At 41.3% G+C, this 19,915-nt stretch overlaps 1 protein-coding gene across 2 annotated transcripts in view; it reads left to right on the top strand.

Moving 5' to 3' along the window:
• Positions 1–19,915, top strand: part of MAD1L1 (mitotic arrest deficient 1 like 1) — a 322,579-nt gene that overhangs the window by 8,691 nt on the left and 293,973 nt on the right. For both annotated transcript variants that reach the window (XM_088529470.1, XM_088529469.1), the window contains exon 8: positions 93–154. In XM_088529470.1, coding sequence (XP_088385596.1) covers positions 93–154 — 62 coding nt within the window. The remainder of the gene's footprint in view (positions 1–92; positions 155–19,915) is intronic.

Here is a 19,915-nt window from a genome sequence, read left to right as displayed (position 1 = left end):
GATGCTACATTTGAAAGGAGAATAAAACTATGCAGGAAAGGAGCTCCTACAACAGTACTTGTCTCTAACCCTTCTTTTGATCTTCACCATAGAAACTTCTGGGAAAACTAAAAAGCTGGGAGAAGCTGGACCAGAGCACTGGCCTAAATATCAGGTATGTGCTGAGAGCTGATGAGTTAGAACTTACACAGCTGTAATTTCCTCTTTAGTCATCCTGACATCTGAAGCCTGTTGCTCATCATCTCGTGATCTCATCCTGTGGATGCTCTTGCAATATCTTTTATTACATATGAAGAGAACTAAAAGATGAAAACTATTATAAAGTAATTCTGTGAACTGACAAGTATTTTTTCACGAAATCAGGTTGACAAATATCTCTGAGGGCTGGCTTCACTTTGAATTCTGTGAAGTTCTTGCATGTAGTTACATATAGTTCATGTTTAGATAGAGATTGTGCTAGTATAATCAGTCAGCTTTGAGAAGCTATTTTAGCTATGTCCAGAGAAAATAATGTGTTATCTATGATAACCTTCTGTAAGTGCAACTTCTTTGAAATCTGGTATTGAAATGTACTGCCAGATCAAGCTGTTGTGGACAGAGGAAAGCCCCTTAATCTTCTCAGTGTTTTCCTTTTAATAAGGACAATAAGCTTGTTTCTAGAGGCATGCAAGTAGATAACATACTTGAGGCTCCCTTTTTTCCTGCTCAGGATACATGCATTTAGATGAAATTAGAGTTGTGTTAAATTCCCTATGGCAAGGAATGAACAGAAATAGTAGGAATCTTTTTCATAAAACTTGTCCCATCAGACAGTGGAGTAAAAGCTTTTTACTTACCTCAAACTGTTAAAGGTTTAATGAGGTAATTTCATAGTGGGAAAGAATCGGAGACAAAAGACTCTGCCTGTTGAAGATAATAACTGCTTCATGTAAAAATGCAATATTCACTGTAAAACGTTAGGTTTTTGATTGGACCATGTTGTTTCTTTCTATCAAGTGTCCTGTTATACTGAAGAGGGAACTGCTCTTGAGAAACTTCACCTTTTGCATGAATTTACCCCAGTGGAACTGGGCGATCCCTCTCCTTCCCTTGCCTTTTTTCCCCCCCTTCCCTTTCTTCTCCTAGACTTTTTCTAGCCTGTTCATTTTCACTCAGGAATATGAAGAGGACAAGTATAAAGACTTAATTTCTCCAGGAACCCAACTGAGACATGGCAGTGGTGGCAGATTGAGGGGAGTTAATTGCCCATCTTGGAGTAGAAGGAAATGGGAACAAGTTGGAGGATTGCCCCAAAGAGCCAGAGCAGTGTGCTGTTCACCAATAACTAGATAAGCAAAGAAAAGGGGAATGCAGTAGAATTTCCGTTTTTCTCATTACTTTCTTTGCTGGGGGAAGAGCATACAGCTGGTAGATTTCTGAGAGGATGGTTTTTGTTTCCTCCAGCCCTTCCATAGGGCTTCTCTTCTGTCTGTTCTCAATGACTTCTGCTCACTGATTGCCTGGTCCCAGCAGGTGTTTTGTCAGGTCGATTTATGATCAGGCTTTTGAGTGTAGTTTTGAGTGTAATTTTATGTAAAAATATTTGGGAAGGAGGGTGCAGCTTTTAGGAGTGTTAATTTTAATGTTTTAGTACTGGACTCTTGGAACCTTAGGAAGAGCTAAATGTTTTATAATGCTGCACTTTAAGGGGTGGGGGGAAAAGGTCCTTAACAGTTTACTCAGACTCATCTTATGTTTGCCAGTTTTGGACTCACTTGCCAACCAGTTATGGTCTCAGTTTGTTCCTTGTAAAGTCCTCGTTTTTGACTCATCTTGTTCCCATAAACCAGGTAAACAAGGAAAACTTTTTTTTTAAAATCTCTAGTGAATGTTGGGATATTTCTGGTATTGTGTAGTATTCTGTCCAGTGTTCCCCTTGGAACTATGCCTGCCTCTTTTGCGTTATTTTTGATCTCCAGTCAAGAACCAGGCAAACCTGGATGGGCTTGGCTGTTTTCTCAGTTGTGCTGTTAGTCCTGGGAGTTCCCAGGTGGCTTCTTGCCTGCAACTTACAAGGTATATTTTAATGGGAAAACGCTCCTCAAAGGTTGTGGGATGTCTGGGTGTGTGAGAAGAGGCAGGGAGTTGGTTTTGATGACAATGTGCAAAAGCATCCACGAGATGGCAACCGTTCTCCTGCTGCTGGAGAGGCCGGCGCGCTCTCCAGGCCTGCAGGCTCGGCCTGCTTGAAGAGCCGCTGCTGAGCGCCCCAAAATCAGCCAGCCTAAGGAAAGCTGTTACTTGCTGCTGTCAAAGCCTTTGGGAGCTGTTTAACGCTGCATACATGCAGTCGCTGTGTCTCCTTGTCCTGAAGGGCTTCTTTCTGCCTTGTGGTAGTGATGCCATATGAAGAGGACTTGCATAATTCTCCAGTGACATAGAATACAGTGATTATTCTTTTTCTCAGCCTGCACTGTAAATCTTGCATTTCCATCACCCGTCCTTCATTCATTCTCTTTTACAAAGACATGTTCAAAACCCGCTCCCTCTCTCCCGATCCCAAGCCCTACAGTTACACCCTTGAGGACGGCGTTGTTATTGAGCTGATTTTCTTCCCCTTCTGCAGCATGTGGAAGATATTCAAATAGCAAATGGAGGTTTTTGTTTCATGAGCTTTCATTTTAAATAGCCTATTTGGTTGGTCCTTTTCTGTGGCCAGTACTGCCTGTGTCCTCTTCTGAGCCAGCCAGATGGTGGTGCTCTCCTTAAACAGGTCAACACTGGAGTGCTGCGTGGTGCAAAAAGATAAGTTTCAGGTATGTTTTAAAGATCAGGTGGGTTTTAATTTAGATACTAATAGTTATTGATAGCACTCATTCCTGTCAGTTGCCAAACTTTCTTTTTATTTAGCTGTAGTGGCAGAAAGTAGCAAGTTTAAAAGGCTGGAGTTAAAAGCTATGCGCATTTCTGGAGGCTGACTGAGGGAGATCTCAAGCAACAGAACTTCAGAGGGTTTCAGTCCAAGCATGTTTTCTGAGAAGTTGCAAATAACTTCATTAACTTGCTGTGGAAGACAAGGACAAAGGGTTTTTTTTATGTTACTTTTGAAAATCACTTTCTTCCTATGCCTAAGCAAAGGCAGGTAAGGAGGAGGTGGAGAGGCCCTTTCCTGATGGGCTATGGGATACAATATGGAGCGTGGAGGTGAGGTTGGCGTGTTGGAAGGGGAAGCGACTTGCCCAGGCTCTTCTGCGCGGCTCAGCAGCTCCAGCCATGGTCTGAGCTTTCCTGAGCTCCATCTGATAGAGTTATAGTGGAAGGCAGGGATGAGTGCTCTGATACTTACAGTACACGACAAACCTGGAGAGACACTGAGGTTTAACCATATAGGGGTTTAGGGGCTGCCTGTAGTTGTCCTTCTGTTAGCAAGGGTAAATTATCTTAGCTTCAGTGACAGTATCGCATTAAGCTGGAGTAGTTGTTTTGTGTGCTCAGTGTCCAGGCCTGAAAAGGGAAGTGCAGATTTGACAGGAATTCAGGCCAATGCTTAAGGACCATTTTCACTTAGAGGAGCCTGCCAGCTGCAGACAGCAGACACTGATCTGCTGACCTGTCACCTAGAGCCAGAGAAGTGAACCTGCTAATGCTGACCTGGTTTTCTTTCCGAAACATCTGTGGGCTGGCTGAGTGACAAGTCTTGGGGACGAGCTTCCTGCAATGCCTGAGACCAATTAAAAAGAGGAGATAGTGTGAATGCGTATGCATTTCCTCTCTAAGAAAGGGTCTAATTAAGTGGCAAGCATCTCTTTTTAGTACCATGGTTAGCACAGTTGTAATTTGTAATTACACAGGTGCTACGCTCAGTACGGGAAGTCCTTCCATGCAGATTCTGCTTTTGGAGTTGGGGGGAAGGGAGGAGAAAGGGAGGGAATAGGGAATCAAATGTCTTGATTCTGCGTTTAGTGGTGGATTAGTGTGCTTTTTTGGTGAATAGAAAAGAAGGGAGAATATTGGAGTTCTCTACTTTCTTTGAATCTTGATTATCTGTGCTTAGCTACCCTGCACTCTTTCTCTCCAAGGCATTGAATGTCTTTCCAGTAGTGAATGAGGCTTGTAATCTTCTCCTTTCTCACAAAGTAGTAATTTACCTTTCTCTGAATGTCCGTTACGAATAAGTGGTTGCTGTTTTTGAAATAAATGAAAACCTGACACATATGAAGTGGTGCATGTTGAAATATTTTGAATCACTCATGAGTTTCTGGATACTCAATTTTAACTCGTCAGGACAAGATGGAAGGTCAGTACTGCCAGTTCTAGCAATGCCATCGTTGCAGCAGAAGCACTTCATAGCTGAGCAAATATCTCTATTGGAGTGGCCTGTGGCAGCCTCTGATCTTTCACCACCAGTCACGAGCTGATTATTAAGAGCTTTTGATGTCTGCTCACTGGGACTGGACAGCTGATCTGATCTTAAATGCTAATTTCTGTGTTTTTTGGAGGGGAGAGAGGGAGATTCCAAGTTGACTAATGGTGAGCCTCTACTTTAGAGGTAAAGCTCTAATTGGAGAAGAAAATGGCATGAGGAGCCAAACTTCATTTTGTGCATCTAGGTTGTGTAGATAATTGTAATTTATGATCTGTGAACATACTGAAAATTGCATGACTTGTTGACAAGTTTCCCGATGTAAAACAAGATGTCTCATTACAGCGGGGTTTCCCTGGGTATCAAAAACAATGATGAGCCCTGTATGTAGGGAAATCCTTTAATTAAAAAGGAAGGGGGCAAAAGTACTGGTGCTGGAGAGTTTTTTTTCCCTTGTATTTTTGTGGTCTTGGCTGACCCTCATGAAAGGATCATATGTGGCTCTCCTGTATGAATATAATGATATATTTTACACTTATCAAAAACTTTATTTTATTATCAAAAATATTGATTTCTAACAAAGATAAGAGTTTGATAAATATTGAAAGAAAAATTCACTTTGTGAAAAGGGTCAACTTCTGCAGCCCACTAATATTTTGCAAAAATCTCTCAAAATGAGGATTTTTGCTGGCAAATGGCTCTGGTCCTGTCTGCTGTTTCATGCTTTGGCTCTGTGAGCATCGCAGCTGAAACAGGTGATCCTGCATGGCAAAAAAGTTATCTAAAATGGAAAAGGGGTCAGTTTTCAGACAGATCAGTTCCCTGATCTGGTTTTCTATGTTCTTGCGTAAAGGTTTATGCTAGTTGAGAGCAGGGTAAAGGAAGTGAGAACGATTGTGTAGGGTTGGCGGGGGTGATACATGATTTAGAAAGAAGGTTGCATGTTCTGTGTTTAAGATTTCTGTGTGTGTAAAAGATAACATTGCTTTGGAACCATTAAAATCTTGAGGGAGAAGTGCCTGAATAATTCAAAGGAGGACTTTTGTCTTAGAAAGTGTAATGGAAGTTTCAACATAAAACTGCTTCTGGTTGTTTTTTCAATTTTTTTTTAATGAAGCCCCCATTATTTAAGTGATGAGTTCTTGAAGTAAGCTGTCACCCATTGAATGTGACATGCAGCATATGCTGCAGTTTGTCTTGAACCTCTTCTGTTCCTAGTTATCTTACCTTAGAAAATACATTATTCTTCCCTTTCCACAGTGCCTTAGGGTTTAGCTTTCCCTAATAGAATGATTTCTGTGTGTGGTGGGAGGAACAGTTTCTTTATTAGCTCAAAACCTGAAGCTCCAGGTTTTTAGAGTATTTGGATTTGGGGAGACTTAAGGCCGCTTTAGATATCGAAAGGGATTGATTTATTTAAACTTAATGTTTGGAGGCCTAATGTCAGTTCTTTGCTTTAGCATAAAGTTTAGTCTTCCATGATTTTCAGGGTGCTGATTCACCTAATTAATATTAATATGGCAGCCAGATGTACTTCTGTTCTTAGACTTATTAAAATGTTGTAGATCTGTTTCTGCCAGTGCAATATTGAAATGCCAGGCAAAGTTTCCTGCTCTAGTGTTTTCCTATCCAATATTAATTTTCTCCAAAAACTCTGTATTTCTTTTTGCTGTTCAAGAAGTGAGTGATCTTTTGCCTTTGCTGTTATACCTTGATTTGCATTTGAATGCATCAGAGTTCTGTAATCAGAGGAAGAAGTAATCAGCTCACATCAGAAACGGGTGTCCATCCTTGCTTTGCATTTCAAAGCTGTTGAAGAAACTCTCCTTCAGGGAGCACCAACCTAGTGGTGTGGAGCCAGAGAGAACTTCTGGACACTGGTTTGAATGGATCCGTCCCCCTTGTTTGTTATGGAATGTTTGAGGAAGTCCAGTGGGTCTCCTCTAGGAGAGGCCGTGAGGAATAACATGTGGGGGAGATGGGCGGATGAGAACTTTGCTTTGGAAATGAGGATGACAACGGACCTTTTTCCGTTAGAGAAACAAGTGTTGCTTCTCTTTAACTCTTTTTTTTAATTATTATTTTAAATCAGAATATATGGCATTTTACCTGCTCAAGTAGGGGTGGAATTTCCAAACAAATAAATTTAAGGCAGGAGTAGTTTTAGAAACATATGCAGGTGTTTGCTGCTGCATAGCAGGTACTCCATTTGCCTCCAGGGACGCAGCAATCCCACGCTCCCTTTTGTGGTGCTGCTGTTCCTTGCAGGTAGCATTAGAGATGCTGTTGAAAAACTGTTGGGTAAAAGAAACTTCTTCCCAGCGTGTAGTGACACTATATGTAAATAGCTTGAACTTTAGATGTTCATTCTGCTGCAAAGGAGAAGCTTTTCCAAAGCACAGACACTTTTATAAAGAAGCCACTTTACTTATATTAAGCAGTACTGCTTGCCTTAAAGTGAAATTATCATTTAAATAGCAAAGACTAATCAGTAAGGGGATGACTTGCTACTGTCAGAAGGCTCAAATGCTCATGCCTGATTTTTATTCAGCTTCCCATTTTTTCATTTCTACACAGTCAATAACCACTACAATCTCTAGCTCATTTTTAATTTTAACTTTCTGTTTCCATTATAGCATCCTTCAGATTTTCAGTTCTAAATTCTCTGCTGGGTCTGTCAACGTGCTGTGTCTTCTGTCTCCTGCAGATATGCAGAGTGTTAGACCTAATCTACCCTCAAAGTCTCTATTTTTGCTAGGAGACTTTTTAACAAAAATATAAAAATGGATGCTGTAAAGGCATTTTGAAGATTTTTTTTACAGGATAGCAATGCCTTTCCAAAAGGTAAAAATACATAGACCTTTTCTAAATAAAATCAAAGCAAAATACCTCATTAGGTATTTATACTCTGATGTTTTGCTGTTGTCTTACACTAGTGGACATGGCCTTTTTGTACAGGGCAAGGGATATTCCTTTATCACTGGATCATGGAGCACCTAGATGGATCGTGCAAAACTAGCATAGTTGCTTTCTCTGTTAGAAAATTGTTCTCTTTCCTCTGATAAGATACCCAATCTCATTTAACTGAACATCAGTAGAACACTTGATCAAGAGACCTACTTGGGAAAGTATAAGCTAGGTGGGAGAAGATGGAAATTATAGAATCATAAGGTGTGTAGTGTATAAGGAGCTGTTTAAGCAAGGATAGTTTTAGTAATGTGGAAAATGAAATGGGGGGAATAATAAAATTGCTCAAAGATTAGCTCTAGAATCTGCTTTATTTAATGTTTTTTGTAATGATTTTGGTGGAGAAAGTTGGTGTGTGCTGATTAAAACTTGACAAATGATGCCAAGTGCAGGGGACTTGTAAATGCACAAAAGCTGGATATGCAGAGCTGAATGACCCTAAGGGTTAAAGTGGAGCAAAATTCAGTGGTGCAAAACATGAGGCTGCCTGTACTTGGAAGCTGAATGCAAACTTCTGTAAAACGTAGCACACCCAGTGGCAATCACTAGGACCCAAATCATGTTGCTGGTCTATGGGAAGTGTCCTCTGTTTGTGTGTCTCAGGGTGCAGCAGGATAAAAACTTCTGCAGGGAGGAAAGTAGAAGTGCACGTGTGTCAGTGATCAGCCTGGGAAATGCTCCTGGGCGCTCTAATCTTTATGGTGAGAGACAGGCTGAAATGAAGTGCAGAAAAGGATTGCTGGTAGGAGCTGGAGGGACTTAAAGCAGTGGTGGCTGGAGGCACAGGCCTGTTCTGTGAATCTGGCCAGAGACAGAGTTGCTGCCTAGATATGGGGATTGTGGAAGGGAGGAGAAGGAAAGGTGGATCAATATCTGGGAGGAAAATATCTACACTAAAGATCAATATTGGCATTTAGATGAAATGACTCTAACCTTGCTATAACATAGCTAGAAGGAGGTGCTAAACCTGCAGAAAGGCTTAAGTCCTGAATGAAGCATCCAGTGGGATCAGAAGTATAAAACCTCCTGCTCTGAAGATGAAGCTCCATGAGGTTAGGAGGGAGATCACTGGGCCTCTGCAAAGGGCTAGACACCCTTCTCAGCCCTACATTCATATGAGTGTCTATGTACAATGAGCTGCAAAGGGAGCAGGCTCAGGGATGTGAAGACTGGAGCAGCTCTCAGTTTCAAATTCCAAGCACTATTTAATACTGAAAATTACACTTGGGTAAGAAGGTGCTTTAATGAATAAGATTAAACCATGTCTATCCTTGTGCCCTCATGTACCTTCTGCACAGCAAGTGGCAGTGATGTGGACAGGAACCTGAACTGTGAGAGCAGCCAAGTTCCTGTGGAGAAATATGCACTTTACTGCAAAATATGAGCTAAAGTACTAGAAACAGGTTAGCTGCATGCGTAGGTGAGACCCAGCTATGATGTGCATCATCTGACAAGGTTTTCTGATTCCATCTGATGCAGCTTATCTTGATGGCGTATTGAAAATAGTTATTACTGGTTAATGCTTAACCTCATCCGTGCCTAGAACAAGGTTTTGTACTTCTAAAGACACTAGATATATCACTTGCTTCTGTTTTGTTTGGAGTGCAGGTAGGAGTTCTCTGCTGATCAGCCAGGAAAGTTTTAATTTTCTGTTTTAATTGTACTTATATGGTAGCTAGCACAGCAGCATCAGAATGGGGGGGCAGAAGATTGGAAATATATGAATATTTAAAGCGTTTGGTTTTCCAGCATCTTTAAAATGCTCCTAGCTCTGACAAGCTAGCTTAAATGCCATGTAATACTATTATATAAGCCCTGTCCTTAAGCTAAAATCTCTTCTCCTTCAGGACCTCTTTGCCAGTGAATGCTTTTGATCAAAGTGTCTCTTTACCTGGGCTGTATTTGCTTTCTTCACAAGCTGTGCTATTAAAGGAGTACGCTTGTAGATAAACATTTGCATATGCATCATTGTTTGGAGAGAAGCAATTAATGTGGCTTCTAGTAGCAGAAGTACTGCATGATATAGTCAAACAGTTATTAAAGGGGCTTAGTGAACTTGAAATATTAGTGCAGTGGAAGATCAAAGTGGCTCGTGCCTCAAGGTTCCTCAAACTAGTTGTGTTTATGTAAGTGTTTTGTTACTTTAAAATAAATTACAGGGCACAAATTGCCATGTTAGATCAGATTACTTACTAATCCATATCTGGACCAGTGTTGGAGATGATCAAATTCTGGTTGAGATAAGAGGATTCAGAATAACGTGCAGGACGTGAAGTAGACTTGGTACGAGAGCGTGCTGACTCTCTTCAGAATGATCATGCCCGACTGTAACGTATTTGATATTTTACTCCCGCTCTGTGTGCGCCTCCATTCTCACTCCCCCGATTTTTTTTAAACTTGCAAGTGAGATGCATTATATCTTAGGTTCGAGAAATAAATAGAGAAAGAGTTAGAATTTACTTTGTTTCAAGTATGGAAGATTATAACTACAGATTTAAATGATGAGTAACAAATGTCAACCCTTACATGGATAGAAAGGCGATTCTTAAATTGCGGTTGCTGTAAGTGATGCCTTTTTTCTCTTGCAGCCTTATCTGGAGAGGGAAAATCATCTTTTTTGTGTGTGTGTCTTAACCTTGTGATGTGCTGTTTTTTCCATGGCCTGCCTGTGTGTTTGGGTGCCTGTGGACCCTGTGCCCAAGGGTGTTATGTGTCTTCATGGGCCTTTGTCTCTTGTCCCCAAGAACCGAGGAGGGAGAGTTGAGGGCTGGAAACAGCAGCCTGATGTGAGTAACCTGAACAAGGACCTATTCTGAACCACTGAGAGATCTAGACCTGGGAAAATTAGAAAGGTTTATATTTTGAAAGCAAAGATGGAAGCTGATGGGGACTCTCGCTGGTTTGTGTTTAATGAAAACTTGAAATAGTTTCTGGAAGTCATTTTTAGGGGGCTGACTTGGGCAGCTGAAATCAAGTCTTTGGGACTGCTGTTTTCAAATGAGGCTTTCTGTGGATTTAAAGGGCCTAAAAGCACATGGAAAATGGAGCCCAACCCTCTCAACAGGAGGAAAATGAAAGCTTCCTGCTGCTAGTTGTAGCTGGGGGAGGTGGAAGTATGTGGAATCTTCTGTCCACTCCTGCTGCTGGCTTATAATGCAGGGAGCAAACAGATGAAGTGTTTTTTGGAAAGTTTTAATGGTGGCAAGCTTTATTTATTTATTGCTTAATGTCTGCTAATGCACTGAAATATTCTGGCCATTCCTTGACAGTAAAGTTTTCCTTGTAACAGTCTCGTCCGTGGAGAATGACACTCCTGCAAGAGGACCATCCGCTTCAGAATAGTGTGTTTGAAACCTCTGTGCATTGAAACATCTCTCACCTTACACTGCCTTGCTATAAAGTAAATCAGGATCTGCCAGAGCTCTGACCTTCCAGTTTAGGTGCAGTGTTGGCCTTTCTAGAATGTCTTTCATGATCTTGAGCATCTCTTCTCTCTTTTTTTGGCTCTGTCTTTACCTGTTCTTTTTCTCTGTTATTCTTAACTCTTACCAGCAAGCTTTCTGTGTCTCTTTGAAGGTAATGGGCACCTATTACAAGAATTGTTTTCTAGCATAGGTTATTCTTACTGGAATAGCTTTTGAAATCTAGTTACTTGTTTAAACTCTGCTCCAGTGATACTCTGATACAAATAGCAGGTCAGGCTCCCTGAAAGAGTATGAAGGGAAGCTCTGTGGGGTAGGAATAAATATGAAATTCTGGATTTTTCTGAGTTTTATTTCCTGTGACCAAGTTAAATATCTTCTGCTTTAATGAAGCAATTGCTCTATTTCTGTAATATACAACAAGCTGTTTAGGGAGGGCTTGATATCCTGCTCAGTTTCCTTAGGAAGGCCGCTATGGGGATATCTCAGTTTCTGTCTTGAATATACTCAGTATCAGCATCCTCAGTTAGAGTCAGCTACTCATCAGTCAGTTGCCTTGGACGATTTTCAGCTGTGCTTCACAGCTCTGTTATTGGCTCAGTTTAGAAGACGATGCTTTAACCAAGGTAGCAATATTTTCACTCAGTTTTGCTAGAATATTGGAAAACAGCATTTCTTTCTGTGTGTTCTTTGTATTCCTGGAGTTAAAGCTTTGTGGCTACAGGTGGTTTTCTGCAAATTTAGCAGCCAGGGTTCATGGCGTCAAGCCTGTTTTGTGACAAGCCTTTCATTTGGATCTGATGGTTTCCAGGGCGACTTTGGCAAAAACATCTTCTGCCTTCTGGATAGCTGGTTCGTTTGTCAAGGTGACAGAGCACCTATCTACTTGCCTGCTTGCAAGTTTGCTGGCGTAGAGAAATGCAGTTGGCACTTCATAATAATGGATATATTTGGAAGGTTGGTAGAGGAAGAGTGAGCTTTTTTTTTTTTTTTTTTTCTCTAATTGAGTAGATGCAGGTCTTGGACAATGATGTGTATTCCTGTCTATGTGGCTTATGATGGCTACTAAAGATAAACCTTCTCGATAGCAGTCTTTTAGCTGTTAAATATTTAAAGTGGTAGGTTTTTTTTCAAGATATTTTCCTGGTTTTTGCGCTCTTTCTTTCAGCCATGGTATGTCTGACTGGCATTTGGAGGGTTCCAATTAAACCCCTGTCTTTTGTTTTAGAGTCTGCCATTCTGGTTTGTAATAGTATCTTGTTTTAGTACTTGATACAAGTGACTTTCACGGCAGCCTCTAGTACCATATGATGCTGGTGCTGAGTGTCAGGTGTGCCTGGTACTGTACAGCAGACTGTAGGGTGGTGATGTGTTTAAGATGCTATCGTGCAGACATTTCTAATGCTATGTCTTTTAGGCTCTATGTGGTGAAATGCTCCATTTTAGAGCACTGAGTGCTTGACTATACATGAAAGTCCTGTATGAGCTTGGAGAATCTGTGCAAGCTACAGGGAGGCAAAGTTAAGGTCACTGTAATCTTAACTGTACATCTGTCTGGCTTCTGAGCATTTAAACTACCCAGTGTTAATATTTTTCTTCAGGTATGTATTGGTATTTGTATAACCCCCTGTATTAGTAATGATTCATGGGGAAGTGTAAGAGAAATTCCCCATACTAAAGAGCTTATGCTAACAAAATATGGGAGGGAGATTGAGGCTGAGGCGAGGGAGCCAGAAGAGATGACTAGTGACAAGAGCAAGATGGGGATGAATCAATAAGAGAAACGAGGTCAAGAGGAAGCAAGAGGTCCTTGGTGGGTTGAAGACGGGTCCTTTTCCAGAGGACAGGAGCAGTGTGAAGGAGACAGGAAGGTCTGCCTCCTTCAGAGGAGGAAAGTAAGGATAAGGGAAAAGAGATGGGAAAAGTGGAATAAGAATTCCATAAAAATGAAATAAGAACAGTGAGTAAATGGTTGTTAAAGATTGTGTAGTGACTTGTTTGAGGTACCTCTCTTCCTTCTTCCCACTAAAAACTATTTACTTGGCCTTTCAGAACGAACTGTCCAACAGACAGTTACTGAAGTCCTAAAAGCCATTTCTGCCCATGGCTGTCCCTAGGGAGAACGGGCTGCTTCTGCAAGTGAGTTGGTATTCACCTCGATGGTCTGAGCATCAAATCACCGCGTGCATTTTGACAGGGTGACAAGAGCCTTGCTAGCCCTCTCGGATATGGATGTTTCTGTGTAGCTGTGAGGAGTCATCTGCTGCAAGACTGTTTCTAAAAATTTCTGGGCTTGATGATTTGGTATCGTTAGATCCGTGCTTGTCCCCTGCATTCCCTGTCCTTGCTGGTCTAGGATAGTTTCAGGGAACGGCTGCCCTCCTCCTCCGGGGCCGCCGCGTTTGGCGCTAGCTCGAGGCGCGGGTTGTCTCGCGCGGTTCCCTTCAGCCCCCACAATGAGCTCCGTATCTCCTGTACCCTAATGAGCTGCTTTTGTTTCCCTCGAAACGTGCTCCGCTGTCTGGAGCGTTTCCATTTACAGACAACCCTTGCCAAATTAATTTTATTTAATTATCTCCCAGGGCTAAGCTTGAATACATTTTGTGTTAAATTCGCCGTTTCTCCCTCTTCTGAACGAAATGGACTTAATATCCTTGTTAAAATCTGATTAAAACTAAAATTGAGTTTTTTGAAGTCTGATTATCCCATGAAATGGAATTTTTAAACCTAATTATGAATGGATTTGCATACATTTTTAGCACCATTGAAAAGAAAGTTGAAATAAATTTATTAATGAAATTCTCTTCTGCTGTCTCTTTGGGCCATGACGACTGCAGGGGAGTAAGGGAGGCAGAGAGAGGGAGAGAATAAAAACCATCCCCCTTTGAAATGTACCCTTTTCCCCTCCCCAGACTACTTCCAAAGGTGGTTTGACCTAGTCTCATTTTTATTCCTCTGCCTGTCACCCAGGCAAATTTGGGTAATTGATGGCTTTCTGGAGGCTAACTACACACTTGAGCTGGTTTCACATATTCAAAGCCTTTCCGTGCTCTGAAGGACGGATGCGAGGGGCACCATTTGTTTCAGCTGTTATGTTCTCCGCTGCTTTCCTGAACTGGCCGTGATACAAAATCAATAGGCAGCTCTCGTTTCTCCTTTCTGGCAAACCTTACGTTTGAGCAATTATTTTAAACCTGTTAAAAATAGTTTTACACAGACCCTGGTGAATGCGCACGTGGGAATTGCGGTTGCTGATGTTCTTCCCCGGGTTTGAAACGTGAAGTTTCTTTGTAGGAAATATCTTTGTAGGGAATATTGGAATCTCTCCCGCAGTGGCTGTTCCTGCTGCCCCAGGATTTTGCCCACGGTGCCCCAGGAGAAGGGAGGGCTGGTGGAGATCTCAGCTGGCTCTGGCCTTTCAGGTAGGTGCGGAGGGGACTCAGCCACCTGGCCAGAGCAGAGCTGGCTTCACGAGGAGGCTCCTGCTGCTGCTGAACCATCCTCTGCATCTCCCGTTGGTTGAAAAGGTCCTCTCTTTACAAGGCTGACCTTATAAAGATGCGGGATCTTGTTGCTCATGTCCTCTATCCTCTTACTTGAGGCTAGAAAGACCTGTCTCTACTGGATAGACATCACTTGCAAAGTTTTAAGTGTCTTGCTGTCATAGGCTGTGTGAAGATTTTTTTTTATTATTATTTTTTTCTGTCAAATGTAAGTCTGGTAGGAAAGATGTGTTTCTGGAGCTCAGAAATGCTGAACTTGATACTTCACTCTGCAAAAAGTAAATGTTCTTTAAGCATTTGAAAAGTTATTTCTGAGCTGGGGGACTTGCTTTCCCTTTGCGTTTTCTTTTTTTCTAATCTTTGTAAAGATTAAGTATGGAACCACAGTGGAGGTATCAAGTTCTAAAAGAAATGGCTAGTTCTGTCACCTTCGAGATGCTCCCAAATTGGGGAGTTTTATATGAAGGAAGCAGCCGTTTGGAAGAGGAAGAAGGATTTTGCTGAGTTTCAAAAATGTTTTTGGCTGGCACAGGGTCAGGTTATAAACCAGAATTGTGAAGTGCTGCGTGTGTTGGGGATGTGTGTGTGTTGGTGCGTGTTCTTTTCTTTTTTCTTTTTTTCTCTTTTTTAATAGAGTAACAGCAAAACTTGATTTTGTACAAGCTGGGAAGAAAGAATCTAGTTGAAGTAGCTGTACCCCAGTGATTTAAGATCATCTTGTGGTTGCTTCTTGTATTTGTTCACTGCATTTCTTCTACAAAGACAGCTTCAGCACTGAACTTGCTTTATATATGTCATGTAATTAGGACTCTCGTTCAACTGTATGCTCTAAACGCTGTGCAGCAGCTCCACAGCCAAGCTCCATCTGAGGAGCTTGGAACATTGGATGCACCTTGTCTTGGGCTGTTTTATAAACCCACAATCGCCCCAGCAATGAGCAGAGTCAGGAAGCAGTGAAATCCTGGAGAGGGCTAGTGGGGGAAGATGTGTTTTAGGGGTAGGCATCGCAAGGAATCCCGCGAGGACTCTCTTTAACCAAACGCCAACACAGTGTTTGTTCTGCAGTGTCCTTCCACCAAAGACAGAGTAATTGGTTGCGGTAGATCTCTGTGCTACGAAGCACAGCATGCTCTGGAAGGTAAATGTGCACGCAAGGGAGGATGGAAAATGGTGTCAAGCAGGGATGTTAGCTTGTTTCTTGTTATCAAGAGGCTAGGTAGCTCTCTTTTCTTCTGTGAATACATTTCATATGTTGCAAATTACATATTGTTTAATTTTACTAGTGCCTTCCCTAGTGGCTCCAGGCACTGAAAGAGCTGAAACTTGATTTTAGGAGTAAGTCAAGATGGTGTCAAAGTGCTTGTGATGCTTGTGACACCAATCCAGTCCTTATCTTAATCCCAGTCACAGAAGCCTATGGCAAAGACACAGGGAGTTCATAATTGCTTTTGGCTGCTCTGAACCTCATGCTTGATGCAGGCTGCTGAGCTGATGTGCTGGTTTGTCAGAGCACGAGCTGGCAAAAGGAGAACAGTAATTGCTGAAATGCCACTGTTTACATCTTTAATGCGATTACACTCCAGCACTTGCACTTTCTATGAATGACTCTTTAAGTCTGCTTCTATTTCCTTCTGACATGAATTATTCATTATTTATGGAGGATGGTCAGTGGGGTTTGGCTTTTACTGGCAGTTTGACTATATCCACTTAGCACTGACTGCTTTGGCATGCTTGAAGACTTAGTTATTTTGCCTCTATGGGAAAATATGCCCATCATTCTTGGTGTTGAGACTTGAAGTGTGTAATCCAACTATTTTGGGGATGAATGTCTGTGGGATTTTTTTTTTCTTTGGGTGGAGAACATAGGAAGAGATTTTATTTAGATATAGTGCATATGGCCAAGGCTGAGGGCAACCACTTCATTGATGCTCTGTGTTGGGACTTGGATTTGAGGTGGTTCTTATGGGCAGCTTGGGAGATTTGGATGCTCAGGAAAGAAGGCAGAACTTCCAAATGAGGTGGGACTGATGTGCCCCGGCCTCTAGTGAGGGTGGTTTTTGAGGGCTGAGGATGTTGTTTTGCAGACTCCATCGAAAGCTTTGCGTGGTGTCAGCCCCCCTGTAACAACAGAGACCCTTGGGGCTCTTCCCATGGTCTGTCTGCCGAGCTGGGACTGCTGCCTTCAGACCTGGGTATGTTCCTGGTTGTCAACAGATGTCCAGAGCTGATGTACTAATGGATGTCCATAAAACTTTCTCAGAAATGTTATTTGTCCTTCACTTTAAATATTAAATTTTTAGAAGCTTTCAGAAAAAAAAAAGTATGAGAATTACTCCATTTGTTTAAAGTTCTGGAAGCTTTTTTTAGCTAAACAGTTCAAAGAGCGCATCTCGCTAATCAGAGGAATATTCTTGCGTCCCTGGGGTGGTCACACTGTTTTAATTGGAACTCAAGCTGCTTTGAAGTCCTTTTTAATCCTCCCTGAGCTGGGGAAGAGGGTTTGAAGGCAGCACTGTAAATCTGAAATTTCTCCGTTTTATTTACATGTGTCTGGGGACGCGTGTAATTCATTTTCCTGAAGTTAAAGCTCGCTTGCCGGCTTGAGCGAGAACTGCACTTCATTAAGTCGGAGGCCGGAGACAGATGGTGGGGGGTGATGGGCAGTAAACTCGTGTGCTCGGGATTTGTTAGAACCGGTACCTGCACAACGGGCTCTGCACGGTAACGAGCTCGGCGGGAAGAGCTGGGAATCTGGGATTGCCGCGCAGGAGGTGAAGGCCAAGCAAAAAGCTGTAGTGATGGTGGAGAATTTAAACTCGTGTCTCGGAATTAACTGACTAGTCCGGCACTCACAGATGTAGTGCTGAGGGGTGTTACTTGACTGCTGCGCTGTAAGATAGGAAATTGAATTGAATTGCCTAAAGCTCGTCTGGTTAATAACTTCAAGTGTCCTTTAAATGTATGTGGGGTTGAATGTTGCTATATTGGAGCTGAATTGTAGGGTCTTATTAGGTGCCTGTATTCAGATTACTCAGACTCTGTGTCTCAGACTCTGCAAAATTCAGGCCTTTCTTCAGTCTGGTTTAGATAGGAGAAATCTATTCTTATCCTGAAGTCCATGTGCATGTGATGTATCCAGTGCTAATGGAGCCTCAGTTATAGCTAAAGCCTCTTTGTGCTCTCCTAATACCAATATCTTATAGCAATATATTGCTACTGACCATGCAAGCACTTCCCTTAACCATTTTCTGCTTTATTTGTTCCACTATTGATTTCTGTGATAAATATAAATGGTTTTGGGCCTTGTGTTTTCTGCACTTCAGTAATGTTTTTTAACCTCCCACGTTCGCTGAAACCAGCGTGTTTCAATTTCTGCTTCTGCCAGAGGTGAGACATGTGCGGTGAAAAGCTTTGAAATAATCTTTGCTTGAGTTGAGATAGTTTTTAATTAATGGAAACAACAGGCTTAACCCCCAGCTTTCTGTTGAAAACCTAGCACTCCAGTTAAACATCTCAGGGGCAGGTTTTTCATCCTCTCTAGAACTGTAGTTATAAATTGATCTGTGACTGAAGTTATTGGAAAATATATATATATGTTATTTATAACTGGGTTTATATGTAATTATACATATTTCTAAAAATCCAGTTGCAAGTAACACTTATTGCAGTTCAAAGTTGCCCTTTGAAGTGGCCATTCCTACTGTGAAAATGGAGATATATGATTATAATCCAACCTAAATAGGAATAATATATGGCATGTCCAATCACTTTTATATAAAAGCAGCTGAAAGCATGGTCTAGATTCTTGCAAGGACATGCATACAGTCATTAATATTTCTTCTTCCTCCTGCTGCAGTAAAATAAAATATTGCATTATTAACTGTATTTACAATTTGTGTTTGAAGTCTTAAGAGCAGTAGGTACAAAATTATACCATAAAAGATTTTTCTTTCAGAATCATTAATATGGAATTAGGTACACCAAATTAAATTGCAAATTGAGAGGGGGAAAAACATTTGCTTGCCTCATTGTAAGGATGTGCTGATATCTGCTAGTATTTGAGCAGCAACAGCCATTTTTCAAAATCCTTTATGATCCCTTTCAATTTTCCTACTTATGTTCTATGGCTGGTAAATAGCTTAAACATCTGCTTTAAATATTTTAAAAATCTCTTGTTTTATCTATAATCTCCATTCACTTTTTTGAAAAGTTACAAAAAATACCATTACTCTCAAGTCATCTTTGAGTCTTCAGTAGTACAAGGATATAATTTGGCTTAGAATTTCAAACTGATTGTGAATGAATCCCCGCTGCTGAAGGATTGCTGGCTTCCAAATAGATGTGGGTGTGCCTTTTCCTCCTAAATTAAAAGCAAACAGAATTGTTGTGAGTCCTGGTCGTAACTAGAAAAGCCAGGAAAGGGGAATACAGTTCTGGACAGGGCTGGCTAAGTTGCAGAATGCTGCTGCTATTGTAGGAGATCTCTGTTGCTAGAGACCAAGGATATTCTCCAGTTTCTTTAAAACAAACAAACAAAAACCTCATTTTACTTGCGTCACACTAAGCGATGGTTTGAGAGCACTTCAAAGCCACCCTGGCTATGGTTTAGTATAAGAAGTTCGTCATGCTTCCTTGATACCTTCTGTTTTTCCCTTTGGAAATTCCTAGGAACTGTTTGTTTTCCTAAGTTGGAAAATTACAGGATACAGAACACATAATAGACAACTTGAGAAACAGAATGCATTTGCAAAGCTATTAAGCTTGTTACAGTTGCCTTATGACCTGTTGCATTTTAATTGTAATTGGAGGTCTTTTGTGTCATGGCACAGTTGAAATGTGGTGTGTCTTCCTTTTTCTCTTTGCATTATGTAAGGTGTAGCAATGCATGTTATGTGTGTTCCACAAGGAGGAATTGATCTATGTTGCAGTACTACAAAGACTTTTTAATTTTAACTCTTAAGTCAAAATCCAGGATATGACAAAGTATACTTTCACTTATTGTGTCAATACCAAGCATAGTAAAAATTCTAGAGACGATAGCATATTTTTTGTTATTTATGCCACAATTATTTTTTGTGCAGCATATCAAAGAATGTCAGATGAAGAGGCTGGAGATCAAAGTGCATTTTGGGTTGGTCAGACCAACTGGTCAGTCTTGTGCTGAATGTGAAATAGCAGAGCAATTTAAGAACATCTCTGGGTTAGCAGCAGTACAAATTGAGCTTGTACATGGGTGTGCTTGTCATTAGAGGGAGCACAAAATAGTTGATTCTCTTAGTTAACTGTTTCCCTTCCTGTACTTTTCTTTGAGGTAATGCGTTTTTTTTCTACTTGAAGCTTAGGTTAGTTTTGACTCTTAATGAAATCTAGACTTGATAGTGCTGAAAGAAATCGTTGCGAGATGACATTGACACGCTCAAAAGTGGAAACAATGATGTGCTGATGGATCTGCAAACATAGCCTGGATTTCTCAGCGTCTTTGAGAGCCAGACTGACATTTCATGCATCTCGAGCCTCCTTTCGCTTTACCCGGGTGGCTGCTGCTACCTGGCTCTGACTGCAGCACCGAGCGCTCCAGGATATGTTTTGATGAGAAGACAGCTGAGCCCGTTAACAGCTTCTTGCTGAAAGGGGTAATTTCAGCAAGTGGAATCAGACCTTTAGTTTTAGAAAATGAACTG

Source organism: Tinamus guttatus, unplaced genomic scaffold, assembly GCF_059628265.1.
Source record: "Tinamus guttatus ecotype Peru unplaced genomic scaffold, ASM5962826v1 Tinamus_guttatus_pri_ptg000330l, whole genome shotgun sequence".
Taxonomy (NCBI): domain Eukaryota; kingdom Metazoa; phylum Chordata; class Aves; order Tinamiformes; family Tinamidae; genus Tinamus; species Tinamus guttatus.
Note: the sequence above shows the minus strand (reverse complement) of the source record. Positions and strands in the feature narration are given on the sequence as shown.